The sequence below is a fragment of the Protobothrops mucrosquamatus genome, unplaced genomic scaffold, assembly GCF_001527695.2.
Source record: "Protobothrops mucrosquamatus isolate PMUCROS unplaced genomic scaffold, P.Mucros_1.0 scaffold_210, whole genome shotgun sequence".
Lineage (NCBI taxonomy): Eukaryota > Metazoa > Chordata > Lepidosauria > Squamata > Viperidae > Protobothrops > Protobothrops mucrosquamatus.
This window is the reverse complement of record NW_015386286.1, coordinates 228701-247417: the sequence shown is the minus strand read 5'-3', so window position 1 is coordinate 247417 and position 18717 is coordinate 228701. Positions and strand designations below refer to the sequence as shown.

The 18717-nt window shown below is 34.2% G+C and overlaps 1 protein-coding gene across 2 annotated transcripts in view; it reads right to left on the bottom strand.

Annotated features, from left to right (window-relative positions):
* The window catches only part of CDC42BPA (CDC42 binding protein kinase alpha), a 149214-nt gene that overhangs the window by 62050 nt on the left and 68447 nt on the right, over positions 1-18717 (bottom strand). For both annotated transcript variants that reach the window (XM_029286291.1, XM_015826578.1), the window contains exons 7-15: positions 18240-18440; positions 16699-16947; positions 16068-16147; positions 13303-13469; positions 12163-12285; positions 6025-6158; positions 3678-3920; positions 3249-3359; positions 2376-2623 (exon numbers count right to left, since the gene is read on the bottom strand). In XM_029286291.1, the coding sequence (XP_029142124.1) occupies positions 2376-2623; positions 3249-3359; positions 3678-3920; positions 6025-6158; positions 12163-12285; positions 13303-13469; positions 16068-16147; positions 16699-16947; positions 18240-18440 (1556 nt within the window). The remainder of the gene's footprint in view (positions 1-2375; positions 2624-3248; positions 3360-3677; positions 3921-6024; positions 6159-12162; positions 12286-13302; positions 13470-16067; positions 16148-16698; positions 16948-18239; positions 18441-18717) is intronic.

Sequence of the window (18717 nt, the reverse complement as noted above, 5' to 3'; positions counted from 1 at the left end):
AAACTAATCAGCATTCTCCTTACAGCATTTTTGCTAGATATTTTAAAAATATCTCTCAAAGCAAGGCCTTCTTTAATACGTCTTGATATCAGTATAAACTACAGAAAAACAACTGAAGAAAGATAAAGGTAAAATAACATGTTTTTCAAGAACAATGTCAAGACTGAGGTATAAACTTCATGTACTATTCATTTTATATTTAATTTAAAAAAATAGAAAAAGAAATTCCAATACTATTCATTTCAATTAATCTGTACTGTCAGAATTGGTACTTGATGTTTATTTCTCACAAATTATCTGTTTTGGTCATTTTGTCAAGTGTGTTTCCTGACTATTTTAATATAACATCTTTTTGACTCTTTACAGAATCCAAGATATTTCTTTTCTAAATAAAAATAAAAATATCAATTATAAAATTATAACTTTGATAAACAGAACATGAAATACTCAGAAGGGACAGAATTTGGTTAGAGTCAACCATTCAAGTATTCAATGCTTATTGAAGGGATTTACTAAGCACCAAGTACTATATAATAACAATTATCCTGCACAGCTGAATTTCAGGACAATTGATATCTGTAAATTAGCAGTCATGATCCAATAGCATCCCATGGTGATACAATAATAACTTATAGATAGTTCCAGTTTAGATTTACTAAAGTTGGGCGTAAAACCTCTATACAGGTCAAGTTTTGCTGCAAAGAATACTGTGTCCAAAAATGCGCAGTGCATTCTAGGAAAGATTCAGAAAAACTACAGCAGTTATTGAGAAGTATAATGAGTGATATTTCATCTTGAATAAAGATTATTGAGATTGGATTCAATTATCTCAAAGGATGTTGCACAGAGAATCAAAACCATGTCTCTGTTCTCCCAGAGTACACGATATAGATTAATTATAGGAACAGAGATTGTAGTTCAAATAGTAGGAAAATATATTCTGTTAGTAAGAGTAATTCAGCAGTGGAACTGAATGTTACCTTTCTGGATATGTTCAAGTGAAGGCCAGACAGCTAGCTCTAGGGATTATTTAATACTAATTCCTCCATGGAGTAGGTGGTCCTAAATGTTCCCTTCTAATTCTATAATCTAAATGTGCTTTAAATAATAAAGCACATTTTGTGGCCCAAATCCTGTTTCTTTGAATAGATACCATCAATCATAAATATATTTACACGTCTATTTTTAATGAAATCTACTACAAAAGAAACTGTTAGCAATATTTACATATATAAAGACTACATTCAGATAATTGGGAAACACTTTGTTTTTGCTAGAGAAATAATTATCAGAATGGAGTTATGTTAGAATCTTCCAGTTGGGCAAAAAAGAGGAGTATCTGATAAAACCTTATATGATATGGGTCCGGGGTATCTGAGGAGCTCTCTCAATCCAATGGGACTAGCCCACCCCACTTGCTCCAGCAGAAGGGCCCTGCTGCAGAACCTTTCTCATGAATTTCAGTAGGCGGGGACAAGGAGAGGAGCCTTTTCTGCTGAGGCCCTGGTGCTGTGGATTGTTCTTCTACCAGAGGTGAGAACTGCTCCCACTTTCTTGGCCTTCTGGAAGCATATAAAAACTTGGTTTTGCCAGTTGGCTTGGGATCACTAGAGGTGGTTGATGGGGTAAACAGAAGTTCTCATCCCTGTGCCATCCATCTCCTTGGTTCTAGTTTTTTATATGGTTTTTAAATTTTTGTTTTTATATTTATTTTGCTATTGTTGCCTTATCAATAATATGGGTAAATAAATATAGTTGCCCACTCTATTCTGCCAATACCATCTGCTCACATCTCCACTTTCACTCAGAGGGTTGCCCTACTGACCGGAGCACGGAAGTGTGCAGGAGAATCTTTAAACAAAAAAAGAATTATCTCCTTCATTCAGCCAACAGAGTCTCTCCATTTTACCATAACCTACTATGGATAGAGACAGACCTTTATTTATAAAGAAAACCCACTCAGAATTCAATCAAAATCAGAGGCAGATATATACAAACTATCTAGGACAGTGAATGTAGTGCATATGTAAATTCCTCTTTCAAGGTAATTTACCAGCATTACTCTTCATCTTCATCTTTTAAGTAAAACAGTTCAAAAGAGGCTATGTAAAGACATTCCTTATTGTATAAATATAGTTGCAAAGACCCAACACATTTAAGATACAATCTTTACATATATTCTGACAGGTCATAGTGAATCTAATGAATCTATTTATTTGCTATTAATTTTGTTTCAAAGGCTGAAATACATTAATTTGTTACTCTAGGCCAGAATATTATTTGGATATACAAATATAAATATCTGCAGCTGTATCAACTTTTTTAAAATCATAAAAATATCCAAGTACAGAGGAATTGTACATGAATGGTCATACCTTTCTCTCCTTGTCTTTTCTAATTTGTCTTTCAATATCAGAATTTCTTTTTTGAGAGCAAGTTGTTGGATCTCTGCATCACGGAATTCCTTCTTCAGATTTTTTAATTCATTAGAATGTATTACTTCTCGTTTAGACAGCTCTTCTTCATAAAAAACAATTTTCTTTTCCAAGTCAGCTTTTAATTTTGTTATTTCTTGTTGATGTTCTGTGCTACTCACCCCTGGAGACCAACCAATTTGCTTCTGCTACAAAAAAGCAATATCATCCTTGGGTCATTGTTTCAGAGATATTTCCTTATCAGAATCCTCATTCTTCAATGCCTTAAACAATGGCAAAACTTCTAATGCACTTGAAAAGTTCTTAACAATTCAGGGAGATATTCACAGATACATTTTGCCTGGAAAGTAGCCCATGATAGCCCATCAGAATTTGACCACAGGAAATGATTTATGACATTTTTATATTATGTCATAAATTGCTTTATAAGATTTGCCAAATTTCAATTCCACAGGCATCATGCATCCTCAATTTTGGATGTAAGTAAACTCATTTGAAGTACCTTGGTTCAAAACGTTTTGCTCTATCATGCACCATTTCACCCAGTTAAGGTTATAGACATGAAAGTTTTTGTAGTATATATAGAAAACACATTACTAAAATACCTTAAAATTACATATCTAATGGATAGCTACATGAACAAAGGCTATGTTAAGGATGATTAATTTCTATGCATTTTAGTATGCTTTCCATTTAAAATCATCTCAAAATAAGCTATTGTAAATGATAATATACAAACTTGCAAGTCTCCTACCCCTATATCAGACAAAGGCAGTTACATGCTTTAAAATGGTGAAATCAATAAAGACTAACCTTTAGTCCTTCTAATTCATTTTCCAGCTGCTTAGAATATTGCTCACTTCTCTCACGTAGCTTCCTGTCCTTGGATGCCTCAGCAGTTGCAGCTTCAGCATGAACTTCCATCTACAAATATAATTTTAAAATCATAAACATTCTTTTTAGCAATGTTTTTCCTTAGTAATGCACCAGAAACTTCTGGATTCATCTGCATATATAATTATATCATAATGATAATGTCAATAAGCATATTTAGAAGATTAAAAATGAATTGCAGAAAAAGTCTATTATTTAAAATTACCATTGTTTAATCAACTAAAAGACAAACACTTGAATTTAAATTATTTAAGTGAACTTTCTCATGTAATAGAATCCCTAAGATAAATATGTGGTGAGTTTTGGTGCACTAAAAGTGAGAGAGAGAGAGAGAGAGATTAAACTTACTTCCTTCTTTATTCTGTCTGTTCTACGTAGTTCTTGTCTCAAGCTTTCTGCCTTTTGCATCACCACTTCCATCTCTTCTTCTTTATCTCTAACTTGGCGGGTAAGCTTCTGTTTTTGTGAATGCAATTCAGTAAGTCGCTCATTCATCTCAGAGAATTCCTGCATGGCCAGTTTCCGCTGGCTATGTGCATCTTTCAGTTCTTTGGTTTGTGCCTTTAATCTCTCACTGGAGTCAAGCAGTTCCTGCAATCAGAAACAAAATATGACATACCCTTAAATATTAGCTTTCTACCACTAAATAGGGCTAAAACAAGTAAGACATATATCTTATTTATTTATTAAATTTATATGCTGTCCACCTCCCCAATAGGGTGTCTCTGGACAGTTTATAGAACAAAAAAAGAAAAATAGAAAAGCAATAAAAAAATTAAAGCTATGCATATTAAAACTTTAAAACTAGCTAAAAAACAGAACTAAGGACATGAATGGCATGGGGATAAGGTCTTCTTACCCCATAAACCACCTCCAGCAGTGAGTATTCCCCTGGAAAAACTAAGTTTTAATACCCTTCTGGAAGGCTAAAAGGGAGCAATTCTCACGTCTGGTGATAAGAGTGTTCCATAGAGTGGAAAAGGCTCTTCTTGTCCCCACCCACAAAAATTCCTTAACAAAAGGGGTCTGTAGCAGGCCTCTTCCACTGGTGAGAGCAGAGCAGACTAATCCCATTGGGATGAGATGGCTTTTCAGATACCCTAGATCCATGCCACATGGGCCTTTAAAGGTAATAACCAACAGCTTGAATTAGACTTGAAAGAAAAGTGGTATCCAATGAAGCTTGTGCAACAATTGTGTTATATATGCCACTGTACGGGCTGTAGAACTGTATGCTCCACTTCATTCTGCATCAGCTTTAGCTTTTGGATACTCTCAAGGGTAGTCCCATGTAGAGTGCATTGCAGTAATCCAACTGAGAGATGACTAGGGCATGAGTGATTGTGTGCAGGATCCAGATAAGGGTGAAAAAGACACACACATCAATTGCACAATTACCTTCCTAGCCATGACTGCCACCTACTCTTTGAGCAGGAGTTGCAAGTCCAGGAAAGTGGACTTGCAGTGTTTTAAATTGTGAAATCAATCATACAGAACTGCTCATGTAGTGACAGATTGTGCACCAGGTCTGTCTGGGGTAGTGCATCCCCATCCAAAACTAAAGATAATAAATAACCAGATCCTGAGAACCCCAGCATCCCCATCCACTTCATCTTGCCAGGATTCAGTTGAAGCCTGTTATTCCTCATCTAGGTCTCTACGGTCTCCAAGCGCTGAGAAAAGATAGCCACAGCATTGCTTGGATCACTGTTTTAATTAAGAATAAACTAACACAGTAATTTCTATGAAACCACAATCAATATTTTATGGTCATAAGGAATTCCATTAGCAACAGGCCTCTATTTAAACCATAAAATTTCATATATTATATGAAGTTCAGATTTATCTTTTCCCCAAGAAGAAGGTAGCAAAGGGTGTAGGTTTATTTTTTACTATCTGTTATTATGCTGATACAGAAAAGAAAGCAATTCTAGTAATTTTTATTCTGCACTAAGGAGTTAGATGCTGCAAGTCAAAGAGCCTTGCGTTCTGATTCAGTAACATATGCATGTTGCTACTTGTTAGTGAGCAAGCTTTTATGTGACCTTCTATCAAACAACATTCAGCAACTAATATACCTTTAGTTGATATAGATATGGACATAAACATAGATGACTGTTTTTTTTGTTCTAAGATAATAGAACTAAGTTAAGTATTTATTACAATTAATCACACACAATAATGGAATTGTAGATTAATTTAAAGTACTTTAAAATGCTATTATCACAGATTTTCATGGTGGTTTTTACTAGATAATTTAACTTCCAAGGTTAATTTTCAGATTATCAAATTCAAATATCCTCCTTTCTCTCTGTGCAATATAATGCATTCATACAATACAGGATGTCTGAATGTTATTTATGTCACTATTTGCAAACTTTGGTATAGTGACAGTCCTTCCATGATCTACCACATAATTAACAATTTTACCTGAGTCTAAGAAAGCTTTCTATATAAACGTAGCAGTGAGCTCCTGAAGTGTTTTAAATTGTGAAATCAATCATACAGAACTGCTCATGTAGTGACACTTATAACTATTTTTTAATAATAATCATTTCAGAAATACTATCAAATGCAGATAAAATTATATGACCTAATCATTTTGCTGTGTTAACTATGTTAAGATGACTAAATCTGAAAGTGAAGTATTCTAAAAGTAAAATAGAAGTAAAAATGTTGATCAGGTTGTTTATACCTTATTAAAATCATCCCGCTCTTGCTTTAGTGCTTTGATTTGCTTCTCATAACTTTTGATGTGTCTGGTAGCATCTTCTAATTCTCTTTGTGCAGAACTCGCCTCTTCAAGTTGCTGCTCTAATTGTCCAGAATCTATAAGAGAAAATTACTGAGAAATATAAAACATTAAAATAGAAGCCTTACTGCTCACTTTGGACAACAAAAAGGACCATTATTCATTCCAACTTCCCAGAAGAGTTGAATGTTTAAGTACCATTTGTCAGTTTGTATGTGTGAAGTGCTGACCATGGTAGCAGGACTGTCTGCCAGTTAAAATAAGAGGTAAGCGAACTTGTCTTCATCTCTTCATCAAATTGTGTCTTCTGTAAAATGAACTCCAGACTAAGGGTACGGATTAGTGTGGGGTCTGTGGTCAATTTTGCTAATTTTAGATTTTCTCTTCCTAGCTCCGAGAATTCTCTCCAATGTCAGGGTGGGATTTCACATCTGTATTATTTTATGGATGTGGGATCTGCTCCACAGGAAGCTTAGCATTGTTAAAAATAATTATAAAATTTTAATTTAAAAACTCCAGGTTGATCACAATTTTCTTTCTCCATAGATTAATTTAAACAAAATAGTAACTTCCTATTCAACAAAGGACTTTTTAAATGGGGATGTCCAAATTTTATGGAAGGTCATTAATACAGGGTATGAGATGACCTTCCCTAGATAGAGAATTACAGATCCTAAGTATACAAAGCCGCTAAAGATAAAATATAAACATATCCTAGTTAGCCCAGTGTAATGCTAGTGGGAGACATATTTCTCTGATATGTCTTGTGTGCATGGTAATATGAATAATCTGAATTAAAAAGACAAAAGGGATTTATAGACAAGCACTGTACTAGTTGTCAAAGGGCCCACAGACTGAACAGAACACAATATCATTAATCCTGAATCCACTTGGTTATAAAGTGTGACATTAACTGTGACAAATGCAGAGCAGAATGAGAAATTCATTTCCTATTTTCAAACATCTATATTGAAATAAAATTGAACAGAAAAAATAAAATATTTCTACCTAGAAGAAACCGTATTGAGGCCCTTATGCTTTCTTAATATTTTCTTTATTATTTTTGGTACAATATCAACCCATGGGTGTTGTTTTTAGAAAAAAAAATACAACATCAAGTTGATATCTGAAGGTTTTGGTTGGTTGTACAATTTTGCTTCCATCTTACTTATTTCTGTGATTTCAGAATATAGGCACAGAAGAATATGACAGACATGAAAACATGAGCATGCTGAATATACAGAGATAATAACTGAGCCTAACATAAAAAAGAACATAACAGGAATAAATATGCCCTTTGCAATTACCATATTGAAACAACAGAACCCACAATATTTAGTCTTAATGTTCGTAAACTTAATTCTAAATAAGGAAAAACATTCAAAGTTCTACAAATCAACTTTGAATTCAGATTTTAAGAAGCACCCTTGACTAAGTAAACATGAAATTCTTATATGCAACTGTTAATTTCATGATATTCATCTTCATGAAATTCAGAATCACAGGTTGTAATACAGGTTATGCTGTTATTTTCTCTTAAGAAAAACATGTAATAAAAAGTATTGCATAACATTTATACATAGCAGTCAGGTGAGACATTGTCTAAGCCAAAAGCTTTGGTATATAATTTGGCAAATTAAATTGAAGAGTGCTTGGTATTTTGTGTGCATGTTTTTAAAATTAGCAGACGTGTTGCCTTACTTAAGATAAAATTTTGTAGTTCACATCTTATTATATGCAGTTGACATTAATTACTCTTAATTAAAGGAAGATAAATTAAATAATTAAAGCTCTAATTCAATGTAATATTTGTTTATTATATTTATTTTATTATTTCTGAAACTGCAAAAGGAATCTATTCCCCAAGCTTTTATTTTTAAAACAAATGATTAGTCACTTAAAAGAAATAAACAAAGCACACAGAATAATTTTATACCATTCATTTTCCTTATGTACAATATCTTGAGCTTAATTTATCCTAAAGTGTCCATTTGTTTTTGCTTCAGACATATTGCCAAGGTGCTGACTGAGATCATTTTCTTGGGAACAAGGAATAAGATAGCAGAAGCTAGAACTTTGACATTTCAAATAGAAAAATTCTAGGTTTTTTTTTTTTACTGTGCTGTTCATAAAGATATGGGACTATTTCAATTGCATTTCAAAATGTTTAGTCTTACAGTCTACAGACAGCAGAGTGCAGAGGAGCAGACGTCTTGGAGTGCAGGCAGGCAAGGGTGACTCAGGCAGCTGCTGCTTTCCAGAGTGTGGTAAGCAGCCCTAGAGCTAAGCAGTTCTAGGAATGCTTGCTGCCCCACAGGGCAGGGAGAGATGTGGGGAAGAGAGGCGAGTGGGGGGGAGGAGTTGGAGGCAGTCTCTTACTTTACTCGGGACTGAAAGGGACCAAACCTGGAATGACTTGGATTGGGACAAGTATTTGCTTAACAATCCACAATTCTCAGTTAATGATGGCAACGGATATTGTGTACCCTTTCCTTAAAAATATAGATCTGTAGTCTGGAAGTGCTCCTTGATGCCACAGTTGTTACAGTGCATCAACTGTAACAACTGTAATTTTTCTACAGCTATTTGGATCTGGCAATGAATACCAAAGCCTTGGCTAAATCACTGTTAGACTAGTATACGGTGTCTATGTAAGACTACTCTTGAAGAATGCCTGGAAGCTTTGTCATGCAAAATGGAGCAGCTAAGATGATGACACTAAGATAGATTGATTTTATGCCTTCCAGTCAGTGTTGGTAACTGCATGCACAAGTCTAATGCACTTTTCTTGGTAACATTTTTGGGAAGTGGTCTGCCACTGCCATCTTCATAGAGCTAAGAGAAAGGACCTAAAGTTACCTAGCTGCCTTTGTCTCTATGGCAGGCCAAGAACTCACAATTTCTAGGCTAGTATCTTTAATCACTATACCAAACTGGCTCTGTCATTAGCAACACCTGCACAATGAAAATAGCTCTGGGCACTACTACAGATACTAAGTCTGTAGAAATCTGTAGAAGCTTTTCTAACTAGCAACTTAGTAAAAGGTTCACAAAAGCTTATTCCTCTTATTAAAATCTCTTAGTCAAGAAAGATACTACCATATTCCTGAGTTCTGATGCTATCTGCCACAAAAAATGCTAAGATCATACTATATTAATTTTGATAAATTAATATAGGGACAATTGAAGGCTTAGTTTTTGATTTTCAAATCCCTTAAAAGCTCAGGGCCTGAATATCTGAATGACAGCTATGAAACTATCTCAAAGATGCTTGTGATATTATAAGCTCATTTGTCAAGAGAGGGCTTTTTCTGGCACTATGACCAAAATATGGAATGCATTCCCTTACTTAGAAGGTATACTTAACCTTCATTTTTTCTGTGTTAAAAGGGAAGTCTTAATCTTTCTTTTCACCCAAGCCTTTTAAATTAATTTGTCTGTTTTAAATATTATTTTTGAGTTTTGAAATCCAAACTTTAGAGGTTTGAATCTAAATTTGAACTTGGTTAAAAGATAATGAAGGAATGTGCAGGGGCAGCTCTTTTACTTCTTCTTTGTACAGATTTGGGTGAGACTCTCACCCAAAATATTAGGCTTGAAATATTCTAGATATGCTATTATGAAAAAGCAAAACTCTATATATGGAAATCACAGGGAACAGAATTAAGAATTAAAAACTCTACTTTGTAAGTGTGACTAAGATTTATTGATAGATTTATAAAATCTCCTTTAAAGCTAGTAACTATTACATGTCTTATTATAGTGACTTGTGTAATAAAGTTTTTCATCAATCTTTTTGCCATTAGTGAATTCCAATGTCATCTAAAATCCTTACTTTTATAATAGCAGGAAATAAAAGAACAAACAATACACTTCATGTTTTTATTCAGGACAGCAAATTAAACATATCATCTTGTTATCATCTTATTTGCTAACCTGGACATATTCTAGTAATAGTGACACTCTCATTTCTTCATTTTGGTTATCCCTTTCTATACCATTTTTGAGATAGGAGTACTAATCTGAACACAGAATCTAAATGAAATGCAAATGGTATTACATTAATTCAGCAAAGAACTCACCATAACCATGCTCAAATATAAAAAATAAGCCTCACAAGTCCTGTAGTGATACGTCATTGTGATAAGGGGGACTGTCCTGATAGGGACAGTAAAGAATGCTGGAGGATATGCCAAAAGTATCCAAGCAGGATCACCCAAGGCATTAAAATTATCCCAAATACAGTAACCATATATATTGGGTAGCAGCTATATAGCAATAGCACTTAGACTTATATACCACTTCACAGTGCTTCACAGCTTTCTCTAAGCAGTTTACAGAGTCAGCATATTGCCCCCAACAATCTGGGTCCTCTTTTACCAACCTCGGAAGGATGGAAGGCTGTGTCAACCTTGAATCGGTCAGAATCGAACTCCTGGCAGTTGGCAAAATTAGCCTGCAATACTGCATTCTAACCATTGCACCACCATGGCTCATAAAAAGATGCTAGAGACAGAAGATCATTTTACTGTTTGTTTGTTTGTTTGTTGTATTTATATGCCACCCATTTGTCATCAACGGACTCTGGCAAAAATGGCAAAGACATGATTTCATATTGCGTGGGAGAAAGGTAATGGTAAACCACTCCTGTATTTTATCAACCAAATCACACTGAGAGACAAGATAAAATGACTTGCAATGTAGTGCTGATGATGGGTCCCTTATACTGAGAAGTTCTTAATATGCTACTGAGGAAGAACGAAGGTACTTTTGAGCAACAATGGGGTTTATAATACAACTAAGTTAAAACATTTTGGATACTGCTATGCAAGGAAAGAAAATCTGGAGCTGCCAAAATTGAAATACAGTGGGAATACAGAATGTGAAAAGATGAACTTGGAAAAGCTTAACATCATGAAAGATGAAACGAACTGAATACATATTGATATCTTACGCATCACTGAATTGAAAAGAACTAAAACTGGATATTTTCAGTCAGAAGATCATACTGCTTACTACTTAGGCCACAAAAATCAAAAAGTGTAGTGCTGCTTTCATCATCAGGAAGGCTACATAGGAAAAACAGTATTTAGGTACAATCTGTTTAGGTAAATGCAGCTAGTTTATCAAATCATATAAATTAGGCCTTGCAGGACAGCCTTCAATTATCAGTATTTATGTGCCAACCACTAATGTAGAAGAAAATGAAGTTGACTAATTTAATGGTCAAATTTGATATAAAATCAACAGAACATGCAAGTAAGAGGTGCTGCTTGGTGGTTGCAGAATGGAATGCCAAAGTTGGAAATAGTAAAGTGGAAAATGCAGTTTTATTGTATGGCCCTATAAGTAGAAATGAAGCAAGAAAACACTTTACAGTAGTAAGTTTCAATGATTTCTTCATTGCTAACTCAGTTTTCAAATTACCAAAATGAAGTCCTAAACCTCACTGATAGGGAACAGGAATGAAAGTGAATAAATTGTTAAGGATGAATGTAAAAAAGGTCTCCCAGCCTATGGAATGCTCACCCCAATATTAGGATAATTAGCAAAACGGATATTAACTAATTAATCTTAGACTATCTGGTTGGCAAATAGCGTTACTGCATGCCTTTTAATGTGTATTCCCATTGTGTGCCTACTTACTCTCTTGTAATCCCTTTCTCTCCAATTTCTCTTTTCTGAGGAGGGGAGAAAAAAAGAGATGAGATAAGAAAGATTATCTAAAGAGATCACTTTTTAAGGTAATCTTTCGGCTCTGTGAAGGGGAAAAAAAGAAAAAAAAATGGGACAGGTGTAGGTCAATATATACTAACTCACTGTAAAGGCAAACACATGATTGAGAGAGAGAGTTGCTATGAAAGTCATGTGTGTATCTTGGTTGCAAAGTTATATTTTCAGCACTATTTTACCTTCAAACAGTCGCTGCATGAGGCTATTGATAAGTAAGGGTTACCTGCTGACATTTCACATTGGATGATAAATATAACAATAGAAACATTTGTGAAGAAAAATGTTTGAGCAGAAACAAAAGTTGGAAAAGAACTTGTAATGTTTTCAATATTAAATACTGGTATTTACCAATGACTTGTTTTCTCAATGTTTCAATTTCTTCTTTCAGGGTTTTAATTTCTAAATCTTTGCTTGCTGTTAATGGACCATCTACAGTTGAATAATGTAGGGCCTGGACTGTTTGTGTGGACTCTTAAAAAAAAACCAAAGGGAGATGTAAGAAACTGCATTCAACATTTTCAATCTATAGATTTTGGCATTTCAAAATCATAATATGGTATCCAAAAAGTATCTGTGGCCTGACAATGTCTGGACCCTAATTTGAAGATTCTATAAAACTTTCTGTCATGCCAAAGTTTTTGAACATTTATAACTTTCTTCACTATAAGGAACTGACCTTCACTTTCTTCTAGTGATCAAGAACAGTAAGAAAATAAAACTTATGCTATTAAACTGATCCTATTTTTTAAAAAACAGTATGTTAGTTAATTTACCAAGTAATGGCTTTTGTGCTAAATGTAAAATAGGTACTATTTGCACACATTTCTCAAAGTAGTTTTCAAGCTAAATTCTTTCTACAAATCATAAGCAAGGCTAAGCAAGTATTCAGTACAAACCTACAGATATTTTTTTTTGTTAAACCCAACCTTTGAACTTTTTGTCTAACCTACAATGTAAAACTCCTTATGCACATTTGCATAGAAATTCCACCCTCTATCAATTTTAGTTCTTAAACTATTTTTATGTCCTTAATTTCAAATTCAGTCTAACCATCATTACTCACCAATTTTCCCTAATAAAGCCCTAGAGGTAACTTGTCCTCCAATAACAATTTTCCACATTTTCTAAAGTTGTAAGCCATGAATTGGGCCTGACGGTTTTAATTTTGCTCAATACATTGTTATTTTTACTTTACTTTTTTTCTTTCTGCAAATGTCTTAATAATACTTTGGCTATATGTCTTTGCAATATCAAAATATTTTTAATTTCTTGTAATGTCTACTTGTAAAATATGTTGTTTTCATTCAAAATCATTCCTAAGTTGTGACACTGACTATATCACAGTAAATTAATATTCAGTTATATAAGAAATCTTTTCAAATACTGTTTCTACTGAAAATGTAGTAATAGAAGGTTTTTCCACCACATATGTCATGTAATCCAAAACTGACTTAAATAGATAATCATGTGTACGTTATATAGCAATACCTTGGAGTTTTCTGCTAAGTTCTAGCTTTTCTTGCTCTAAACGTCTTATTCGTCTTTCATATGCTTCTGTAGCTAAGGTATCCTCTAGTGTTCTTTGAACACTGGCATCAAGTTCCATTACACGTTGCCCAGCTGCAAATCTTAAAGTACTACGATCCGAAAGGACACTGCAAAGATAGTTATCAGATTCAGAACATTTTAACAGATTGATTTTTATGACTTTCATATTAGGATAATTAAAAGTTCATATTAGGATAATTAAAAGTTTATATATACATTCCAACAGAAAACTGGAAGCAGTTAGGTCTCTTTGTTGTACAGTTTTTTGCAAACATATTGATGAAGCCATCATAAATTGCAATTGAAATCCAACATTATTCAAGTAGAAATCCACTTGAACATTCTGATGAAATCCACTCACATTGTCTCTCCTCCCTCTTATTAACTTGCAAATTAACTTCTAATGATCTTCCTAATTTTAACTGGCGACACTCATAAGGAGGGAAGAGAATAGTTTTGTCACCTCTCTCCATTCCAGCAAAGAAATAGCTCTGTCAGTAGAAAAAAATAACTAAAAATTACCCACACAGTTAGGTATACTCTTGAAATATCTCAGATTATGCAGTGATGCGAAAAGGTTTGTGAACCCTTTTGAATTTTCAATATTTCTGCAAAAATATGGCCTAAAACATCATCTGTTCTCCATATGAGTCCTAAAACTAGATAAACAGAACCAAATATTAAACAAATGAGCGAAACACATTCTACTTGTTCACTGATTTATTGAGGGAAATGATTCAAAGTTATATGGCAAAAGGATGTGAAACTTTGCTTTCAGTTGATCAATTCTGCACATCAGCCTGGAGGAATTTTAGCCCATTTCTCCTTACAGAAAAGCTTCAACTCAGGGATGTTAATGTGTTTACTCTCATGAACTGCCTACCTGTCCTATATTTCTATAGAATTAAGGTCAGAACTTGGTCTTGGCCATTTCATTTCTTTAGCTTTTAAAGCCTTTAGTTCCTTAGACATCACTCCTCTTAAAATTCTTTGAGACCTCCCATAGTATTATAGTTCAACGGTGTTGAACTGCCTCCAGTTGTACAAAATCTGCTGACAGTGGACTGGAGGAGAAGGAGTCCAAATTCTTTGGAAATAGTTTTATAATCTTTTCCAGCCTGATAAATGTCAACAACTGCTTTTGGGAGATCTGTAGAAATTATGACACAATTCCACATACCTGTGTTGTGAAGTTCAGGCTTTGACAATGAATATCCTGAGTTCAATTCTTTAAACAAAGCAGGACTTCCACACTCACACCTAATTACTAGATTCCCATTGATTGAAATACCTGATTCTAATTTTTCCTTCAAATGAACTGATCATCCTAGATGTTCACATAATTTTGCCACACATTCAATAAATCAATTAATAAGTATAAAGATTTTGACTCATTTGGTTAATTGGGCTTTCTTTATATAGTTTTATATGGTTTTAGGATTTGTATGGAGAACAGATCATGTTTTAAGTCATATTTATGCAGAAATATTGAAAATTTAAAAAGATTCACAAACTTTTAAGCAGCATTGTGTATACTTAGATAATGTAGGCAAGGAAATGATCTACTACACAGGTGTCAAACTCTATTGCATCACGTGACGTATCGTGACATTTTTTGCCTTTGTGGAGCCGGGGTGGAGGTGGCCTATATGTGACGCATCCGGCCCACAGGCTGCCAGTTTGATACTCCTGATCTACTATATAAAACTTGCCCAACTGTATAAGCCCTCTATTCTATCAGTTGGCAGCCCTTTCAATAGCCAATTGCGTATTCTGCAAAACAACAATTATATTTGTCTCTATTCATAAAAAAATCCCTTGCAGTTTTGCCCTTTTAATATTTTGCATTCACCTATTATTCTAGATGGTCAGCATGATGGCCCAGTGGTTAAGATATTGGGCTTGTCGGCTGAAAAGCTGGCAGTCCAGGTTCAAGACCTGATTACCACATGACGGAATGAGCTCCCGTCCTTCACCCAGCTCCTACCGCAGTTCAAAAGTATGCAAATGCAAGTAGATAAATAGGTACCACTTCGGTGGGAAGTGCTCTATGACATCATACTGGCCACATGACTGTGGAAATGTCTTCGAACAGTGCTGGCTCAATGGCCTTGAAACGGAGATGAGCACTGCTATAGTCAGCAATGATTAATGGAGTAAAATCCGCAGGGATTCCTTTACCTTTTTTTATTATTATAGGTAGAGGAAACAACCAACAAAAACTGGCATAAAAATATATTGGATTAACATTAGGGATTTTGTCTGGTGTGTAGTTTTATTATACAATCTGCACTTACTGTATTACTATGTGGATGGAAACAATGTGCCCTATGAATTTTTTACTACTATTGGTTCAAAATTTTCATGTAAAAAGCACCCATTACAGAAACAAACATTAACAAATAATGCAAGGAAAGGTGTATATGAACATTAACTCTATTTTATTTTCAAATTATGAAATAATTGAGCTATTCTATTATGATTTAGTACAGCGGTCCCCAATCTTTTGGGCACCAGGGACTGGCTCTGTGGAAAGAGGTTTTTCCATGGACTGGAAGGGGCATAGTTTCGCGGGCTGCCTGCATCCCACAGATGGAACTTTGCTTGTTTGCGTGGACCAGTTTCTAGCATGCCACGGACTGGTGCCGGTCCACAAACCGGGGATTGGGGACCCCTGATTTAGTATAAAGAAACTGGTCACTCACCAGCTACTTGTGTATGTAAATCCAATAAATGGCAGGTGATGGCCAGAAAATGCAGTATGTGTTGGTGGTGGCATTGTCTCCTGAGATTTAAAAAAACAAGAAGAGTTAACTAATTTAGAGAAGGTTAATCCATTGATATTAATTTCAGGTAAAATTAGCACAATGTGTATTCTGATTCAGAAAAAGTAGCCGTTTGTTCTGGAACATATCAGTTTTGAAAAGACCATTGCATAAAAACTACTGCTGGCTTCCTTTGTCATTTATGATAAGGTAAAACTGTTTCTGGTTCAATGCTTCTTATTTCCAACAATGTTTACATCACCAAAAGTACAGAACAAGAAGATGAGAAAACAATAAAAACCAGGATTAAAAAATCTGTCTTTTTTGGAGTTTCTGATTGCCATTTTTGCTTATTTTAGAAATTAATTTCCATTTTTTTGTGACCCAATGGACATAATTTTGATAGCAATGTCTGTCAGTAATTTTTATTTACTTATTTATTTGTTTGTAAGTTTATTTGCTGCATATGTTAAATAACGATTGGGGTATTATTTAAGTAAGGTAGAAATTTTATACATAAATACAAAAATATCAATGTAACATATTAAAAACACTCTCCTCTATTACTTACAGAATTTTTTAAACAGTCATCATCTACATCAAAATTTGAAGTATCTGTTGGACTGCTGACTTCAGGAATATAAGGTGCTTCACAGTTCTGAATGTTATCCCAGTCAATCCCTGAAAAAAATGGGTGGCTTTTAAAGTCTTCTATTCCGTTCTGCCCAAGTCTATGTTCTCTGCTGCAAATAAGCCTTCGAATTAGGTCCTTGGCATTTTCAGACACATCTGTCATTTGGACAGGAAACTGAAATCTCTCCTTAAAGGGAAAAAAGAATGCTAATTAATAAACTAATGCTAACTACTTTACCAAAAAATATAAACTAACTGCTGAATCCCAAGAAGCAAAAACCCATAGGTTCTGTATGCATACATTTATATCTTCCACAGAAATCTATCAAGTACAAATGTATTGCCACATAATGTGAGTTATCACTTTCTCCAAGGAAACTTCTACAATAATAAATTTATTCAGAAGTATAAGCACAAATTGGTAAGAAATTTTCAATACTTGTATGTTAAAATCTAGAGTTTTTAGAATTTTGTTATGCACCTAGGAATTCATAAAATATGTTTTGAGGAAGTATACACAGAATATTTTATATCAGAGATACAGTATCTGTCTTGAAAAAAATACACATACTAGGATACGCACCATAAATAAATAAGGATAATATTAAATGAAATTTGCAAGAAGATGTGTAAAAATTTGAGGTATTTTATTTGTTTTGGATAAGGACAAACTTGCAAACTAATTAACCAGGTGGTGACAAACTAAGAATTGGGAATATGAGAAACTGAGAAAAATCAAAATTGACAGATTCAGTCTAGTTGCAACAGTGACTGAACTTCTTTTAACAAGAAGACATCCTTGTTTCTGGTCGGTGGTCATATTTATCTTTTGGTTGGCAGATAAAGGATGAAATAGGGCAAATTAAATTAACTCAGTACAATTAATGTGAATACTGTCTATGAATGTTATCATTTATGCTTTTGTCACATGAAAAGAAACATTTCTATATGGTTGCAATTTTGGAGGCTGCACCCAAAAACAGAATTCAGAAGGTGAAATTCAACCTTACAACAATATTTATTTGCATTAATGATCTTTTCCTTATTTTGTCATTCTTCTGGGTACATGGAAATTTGTATAGGAGCAGGAGAAGGCACTATTCCCTCTACCTGATCAATTTTCAGAAGCAGTTTCACCAGAAGAACAGTTTAATTAGATTTCACCCAAAAATCCATTCATTAACGAACAAGAATATCAATAAAAATGTTAGGGCACTTAAAGTCAAGTCAATAAATAAGTAAATCAAATAAGCAAAACTATTAATATATTAATTCATTTAAAATGAATTAATTTACAAAAGTTTCATAATCTGGTGTGCCTTTTACTATTTTCTATCATGAGCTGCCATGAGAAATGCATTTTGAAAGAAAATATATTAAATACAGGCAGAAATAAATATAAATGAATTACTAAGCAAAACAATTTTAGATTCCTTGGATACTGTCATTCATTTCTACATACAAGGATAGCTCACTCACTTTGTGGTTCATTATCTTTCCATATGTCTCCACCAGAGATTCAGCATAAAAAGGTGTTTCTCCATACAGCATTTCATACATGCAAACACCAAGGGACCACCAATCACATTCAGGACCATATTTTCCTTTCCCATCTTCCATGGCTTGCAGAATTTCTGGAGAGATATAATCTGGTGTTCCAACTGCCACTGAAGACTGAACCTGTGGGGATTATTATTTCAGAATTAAACTTTACCCATAACACTATTTCTGTTTCTATAGGTATAGGAACAGATCCAAGGCAGGATGAGAAGCAATGGGTGGAAACTGATCAAAGAGAGAAGCAACCTAGAACTAAGGAGAAACTTCCTGACAGTTAGAACAATTAACCAATGGAACAACCTGCTTCCAGAAGTGGTGAATGCTCCAACACTGGAAGTTTTTAAGAAGAGACTGGACAGCCGTTTGTCTGAAATGGTGTAGGGTTCCTGCCTGGGCA